This window comes from Lutra lutra, chromosome 6, assembly GCF_902655055.1.
Source record: "Lutra lutra chromosome 6, mLutLut1.2, whole genome shotgun sequence".
Taxonomy (NCBI): Eukaryota; Metazoa; Chordata; class Mammalia; order Carnivora; family Mustelidae; genus Lutra; species Lutra lutra.
Window position 1 is genome coordinate 1796300 of NC_062283.1, and position 6709 is coordinate 1803008.

General features: G+C 38.4%; 1 protein-coding gene across 1 annotated transcript; it reads right to left on the bottom strand.

Moving 5' to 3' along the window:
* Positions 1-4988: 4988 nt before the first annotated feature.
* LOC125102015 (putative olfactory receptor 2B8) lies at positions 4989-5915 on the bottom strand. The gene has a single exon (XM_047732700.1). The coding sequence runs from the start codon at positions 5913-5915 to the stop codon at positions 4989-4991; it is 927 nt and encodes a 308-aa protein (XP_047588656.1).
* Positions 5916-6709: the final 794 nt, after the last annotated feature.

The following is a 6709-nucleotide window of genomic DNA, read 5'->3' on the forward strand; positions in this document are numbered from 1 at the left end:
ACACTATTTTATACCACCTTTGATTTCCTATAAAGATGTGATCAGTACCAACCATGCATATAAATCTATGCAGAAAAACTTTCTTAATGGAATTAATTATAAAGGTATTTGAGACAGTCTGAATGTGCAACAACAGGGAATGTGCCCTGATTCACACCCGCTCAGAAGAGCAAATAAAACAAACCATGTTTCCGTCTCCTGCACACTCACACAAACATAGATAAATACTTATCAGAAATAAATTGCTGGCAACTTTTTAAATGTGCTTCATAAATGCACTCACCAAAGTAAAGGAGAGTAAACATAAGATGCTAACTCATCCAAGGGAAACAACAATATAATATGCACCATTAGAATAAAATAATGGTATATTTTAACATTATCTTAGCCATAAGGACTAAGAAGGCAGTTGAGCAAAGATAAAACTGGTGAGATAAACTTGTAAATATGATTTGCTGCTTTACAGGATTGTATGCGTATGTGTATGTACACATAAAAGAATGCTGAATGACTGCCTATCTAACAGGTATAAAAATGAATGTTTTTAAGGTGAAAAATAAAATGTTAGGCAAAGAAGATGCCCACCAAAAGAGAAAACGGAATGTGATTGTCTTTCTATGTTAGGATTGCTTCCAGTGCCTTCCTGGACAGCACACTAGGAGGGAACTAGAATATGAATATCATTGTCTATCTTCTTACCTTTATTTTTTTCACCTTGCAGTCAGGAAAATTATCCTTTAGTAACTCTGGATATGGGAAAGATCAGGCTGCATAATTCATTCTCCCATCATTCTCAAGAGTACTTTCTGCTGATCTGGGTCACTTTGTTCTCTTCTTTCTCTCCTCCTCAGCATCCATCTATCTTAAAGCTGTGTGCACCACCACAGAAAGAAATCTTTTCAGAGAAATGTATGTTTAAGCTAAGGTTAAGGAGGAAATTTTGTTTTATTTCCTTCTTACAAAATATAAAGAATTGATAATTAGACTAAGCACCAATATCTATATAGGTACCTACCTATATAGACCAAATGCAGTAAGAGACAATGATTTCTCTTAGACAAACAATGTAAATAATGCTGGCTGAAAATATTGAACACATCCGCCTTAGGTACAGGAGCAAAAAATGGTGTCCTTAGTACCTATCATGATATATATGATACATGAAAATGCAGTTATAAAAATCAGACATAAATTATTTCTTTACATACCAAAAAAATAAATACTTGAAAAAAGCACAGGTTATATAATAGAGAAAATTTTATTAGGTAAACTAAAAATAAATAGATTCCACAAAATAAAAAAGATGACATTCTATGAAATAATTACCATCCAAAAAATATGATGGGAAATGACATCTCACAAGAACACAATTTTACAATAATAATTAAGAAAACAGGCATCAAATGAAAGAGGTTAAATGCTTAGTATCAGCACATGTAAGCTAATAGAGCCAATTACATAAGTGTTCAATGCTGACATATACATCTAAAAGTTTAAGTAGAAGAATATGTTTTTCCACAGAAATATGCTCAGTATGCACTGTACATTTTAAAGGCCAAAGATCTCAAGATAATATCTGTATTAAGGATATTTCAATTATATAACAGCCACCGATATAATTGACATACAAACCCTGCCCTACCCGGTTTCTGAATAAACCTGAAATAATGTTGGCAGTGGTAGAAATGAAAAACTATTACTTTAATAAAGCTTCTGTCCCCTAGGTCCGAGCTGACTCCAGATATACTAGAACAGGCCCTCAAGGGCAATGCAGGATGAGCTAATGAGTGGGAAGGCAGCTATCACAACACAAAATGACAGGTGTAATGAACATGGACAATCTTTTTGTCCAGGTTCCATGGGAGAAGAGGATCAAGCAGGATTTCCACTGCACGTGGTTTGTTCAGGGAGTGCTATCAGGATAAAGGGAATGAGGGAAGCAAAACAGAGCAGAGAATGCTGCTAAGCAAGGATGTGGTCTCAGGTGGAAGATGGCATGAGCCTGATCCCATAAGAAGCTGGACGCCACTCTTCCATACAATATCCATCTGTGCTGGTGGAAATACTCTGTCCTCGCTGTCTAATGCAATAGGTGCTATCCACATGAGCATTTAAAATGTCCTAGCTGAGAAACAGAATTTTGTATTTTATTTTAATTAATTAATTAATTTTTCAACAACAAAAATTCTTGTTTATTAACAACAATAAAAAATCAATGTTGGTTAACAAATATCTCTTCAAATTAAAAAAAAGGAATATCAAATACATTATAGTCCATTTTTTTCCTAGTCTCTCTTTCTTCTTCCTTCCTTCTTTCTTTCTTTCTTTTTTTTTTTAAGATTTTATTTATTTATTTGACAGGGAGAGAGATCACAAGTAGGCAGAGAGGCAGGCAGACAGAGAAGGGGAAACAGGCTTCCACCAAGCAGAAAGCCTGATGCAGGGTTCAATCCCAGGACCCTGAGATCATGATCTGAGCCAGAGGCAGAGGCTTTAACCCACTGAGCCACCCAGGTGCCCTCTTTCTTTCTTTCTTTCTTTCCTTCTTTCATGTTCAGTTAGCCAACATATAATACATCATTAGTTTTTTTTCTTTTATTTTTTCAGTGTTCCAAGATTCATTTTTTGCACCACACACAATGATCCATGCAATACAAGCCCTCCTTAACACCTGCCACCAGGCTCACCTATCCCCCCACCTCCTCTCTTCCAAACCCCTCAGTTTGTTTCTCAGAGTCCACAGTCTTTCATGCTTTGTCTCCTCCTCCAATTTACCCCTATTCATTTCTCCTTTCCTTCTCCTAATGTCCTCCATGTTATTCCTTATGCTCCACAAGTAAGTGAAACCATATGATAATTGACTCTCTCTGCTTGACTTATTTCACTCAGCATAATCTCCTGCAGTACCGTCCATATTGATACAAAAGTTGGGTATTCATCCTTTCTGATGGAGGCATAATACTCCATAGTGTATATGGACCACATCTTCTTATCCATTTGTGCATTGAAGGGCATCTTGGTTCTTTCCACAGTTTGGCAACTGTGGCCATTGCTGCTATGAACATTATGGTACAGATAGCCCTTTTTTTCAGTGCATCTGTATCTTTTGGGTAAATACCTGGTAGCGCCATTGCAGGGTCATAAGGTAGCCCTATTTTTAATTTTTTAAGGAATCTCCACACTGTTTTCCAAAGTGGCTGCACTAGTGTAAGAGGGTTCCCCTTTCTCCACATCCTCTCCAGCTCTTGTTGTTTCCTGTCCTGATAACTTTGGCCATTCTAACTGGTGTAAGGTGGCATCTCAATGAGGTTTTGATTTGAATTTCCTCAATGGCTAATGATGATGAACATTTTTTTCCATGTGTCTGTTAGCCACTTGCATGTCTTCATTGGAGAAGTGTCTGTTCATGTCTTCTGCCCATTTTTGGGCATGATTATCTGTTTTGTGTGTGTTGAGTTTGAGTTCTTTATAGATCTTGGATATCAACCCTTTGTCTATAGTGTCAATTGTGAATATCTTCTCCCATTCCGTGGGTTGCCTCTTTGTTTTGTTGACTGTTTCCTTTGCTGTGCAGAAGATTTTGATCTTGATGAAGTCCCAAAAGTTCATTTTCACTTTGTTTCCTTTGCCTTTGGAGACATGTCTTAAAAGAAGCTGCTGTGGCCGATATTGAAGAGGTTACTGCCTGTGTTCTCCTCTAGGATTTTGATAGATTCCTGCCTCATGTTGAGGTCTTTCATCCATTTCGAGTTTATCTTTGTGAATGGTTTAAGAGAATGGTCGAGTTTCATTCTTCTATACATAGCTGTCCAATTTTCCCAGCACCATTTATTGAAGAGACAGACTGTCTTTTTTTCCCACTGGGTATTTTTTCCTGCTTTGTCAAAGATTATTTGACCATAGAGTTGAGGGTCCATATCTGGACTGTCTACTCTGTTCCATTGATCTATGTGTCTGTTTTTGTGCCAGTACCATGCTGTCTTGGTGATCACAGCTTTAGAGTAAAGTTTGAAATCAGGCAACATGATGCCCCAGCTTTGATTTTCTTTTTCAACATTTCCTTAGCGATTTGGGGTCTTTTCTGGTTCCATGCAAATTTTAGGATTGTTTGTTCTAGCACATTTAAAAATGCTGGTGGAATTTTGATCAGGATGGCATTGAAAGTATAGATTGCTCTGGGCAGTATAAACATTTTTACAATGTTTTTCTTCCAATCCATGAGAATGGAATGTTTTTCCATCTCTTTGTGTCTTCCTCAATTTATTTCATAAGTGTTCTATAGATTCTAGTGTGTAGATCCTTTACCTCTTTGGTTAAGTTTATTCCTAGCTATCTTGTGGTTTTTGGTGCTATTGTAAATGGAATGGATTCCTTAATTTCTCTTTCTTTAGTCTTCTGTCTGTCCAGGACCTGCAGGCATTGGCATAACCTGTTGTCAGGGGTTGTGAACTCAGAGTCCTGCCCCTGGATCCCTACTTGCACCTCATACCCTAGGATAAGCCCATTATTTATAACAGCAAATGGCCCAATAGCTATTGGAGAGAGTTCAACTTTTTAATCCTTTCTTTTCCTCTGGGACAGCTGACCTTGGCCCTTCTCATTATAATTCCCATGTTTCACTTAAGAGAATGGTATGAGTTTTGGCGCTTGAAAAGATACATGACTTAGAGAGGTGTCTGGCTGGTTCAGTTGGTAGATCATCTAACTCTTAATCCAGGGTGGTGAGTTTGAGGCCCATGAGAGGTGTGGAGACTACTTAAAAAAAAAAAAAAGAAAGAAAGACACCTGCTTTGTATCTCATCTAAATGAATGAATTAGGGAAAAATAAAAGCTGCTGTAGGAAAAAATAAAAAAAAGAAAGAAAAAAGAAATTTCCTTGAGAGATGTCAGCTGAAATTTTCCATGACAAATGCAGGACACAAATATATTAAAAACTCTGGCATTCAAAGTCTTCCATCAAAGGGTCTTCCCTGCCTAGTCATCTAGAGTCATGTGCTTGATAGCATCTTCTTCATTGCTCCCGTCATATCCTTGTTCCTCAGTGTGTATATGATGGGGTTGACCATGGGCGTGACGATAGTGTAGAACAGAGAAACAAACTTGCCCTGATCCTGGGAGTGGTTGTTGCTGGGCTGGAGGTAAGCATAGATGGCTGTGCCATAGAACAAGGAGACCACTGTGATGTGGGACCCACATGTCCCAAATGCTTTCCTCTGCCCTGAAGCTGACTTTATTCTTAAGACTGCCCTAACAATCCAACCATAGGAAAAGGTGATTAATGCCACAGGTATGATAAGAAAGATCATGCTGAAAAAGAAAATCTCAGACTCATATACAGTAGTATCAACACAGGCAAGCTTGAGCAGTGGGGGGACCTCACAGAAGAACTGGTCTATTTTATTTCTCCCACAAAGTGGTATGAGGAAGATAAGCACTGTTTCCAATGAGGAGTTGGCAAAACCAATGAACCATGAAGCAGAAGCCATGAGGGCACAGAGACGGGGGTGCATGATCACTGTGTACTGCAGGGACCTGCAGACTGCTGCATAGCGGTCAAATGCCATGACCCCTAAGAGAATGCATTCCGTGCCTCCCAACCCTAGTGAGAGGAACAGCTGAGCCACACAGCCACCAAACGAGATAGACTTGTCTGCTGTCCTGAGATGAACCAGGAGCTGCGGGACAGTGCTGGTCGTGTAACACAGGTCCAGAAAGCTTAGGTTGGAGAGGAAAAAGTACATGGGAGTCTGAAGATGTGGGTCGAGGTGGGCCAAGGCAATGATGGTGGCGTTTCCCAGCAGAGTGAACAGGTAGAAGATCAGGAGGACCACAAAGAGGACTAGCTGCAGTTGAGGCCGGTCAGAGAACCCCAGCAGGATAAACCCCGTGAAAGAGCTGCCATTCTTCTGTTCCATCCTCTGTTAGCGCATGTTTCCTGTCAGGACCCAGCGTTTAGCAACTTTTAAAATAAATTTTCAAAAAAAATAAATGGTTGGTGGGTCTATCATGTTATAAGACATGGCCCTCAGATTTTATCAGTAACTATTTGAATAAATAATGTACTCATTTATATTGACATAGCTCATACCAATTCAGTTCCACATTATCACAAAAGTATGTCATTTATACTTAGTATAAGAAAAGTGAAAAAATGGACCTTGTGCTTGCATAAGTCAGAGGTATAAAAGGCCTTTTGTTCTGAGCTTAAAAGGATGTATAGTACTTTAAGTATAAACATACATTTTAGAGAGAACAGGGATGAGGGAAAAAGAGGGAGAATCAGAAAGAAACAGAAGGAGATGTGGAGAGAAGGAAAGACATTATTGTAAATATGTATCTCATGATTCACCGCTGGATTTGCACACAGCTGGATTTGCACACACCTCACATGCAATAGATTATAGTAGAACATAATCTTGAAAATGCATTCAGATATAGGAATTTAAAACCTAGAATGTACTAATACGAAGAATTCAGTCACATCCAAAATATACTTAAGTGTTCTGAATATAAACATTGTGTCAGAGTTACTTCTGTAAGATATTTATGAAAGCTACATGTTTGAATTGTGTTTCCCTATAGTAGTAAAACAACCAAATACTCAAATCAGAGAGAAGTTGAAAACACCACCATTCTCTTACAGTCCTTAACTTGCCCTAAAGATGCTTAAAATCACCATACCAGTTTATCAGGAACCCTGAAAATTCCT

What these genes read in the sequence shown, in the direction of transcription:
- LOC125102015 (XM_047732700.1), bottom strand. Translation starts at nt 5,915, where the DNA reads ATGGAACAGAAGAATGGCAGCTCTTTCACGGGGTTTATCCTGCTGGGG.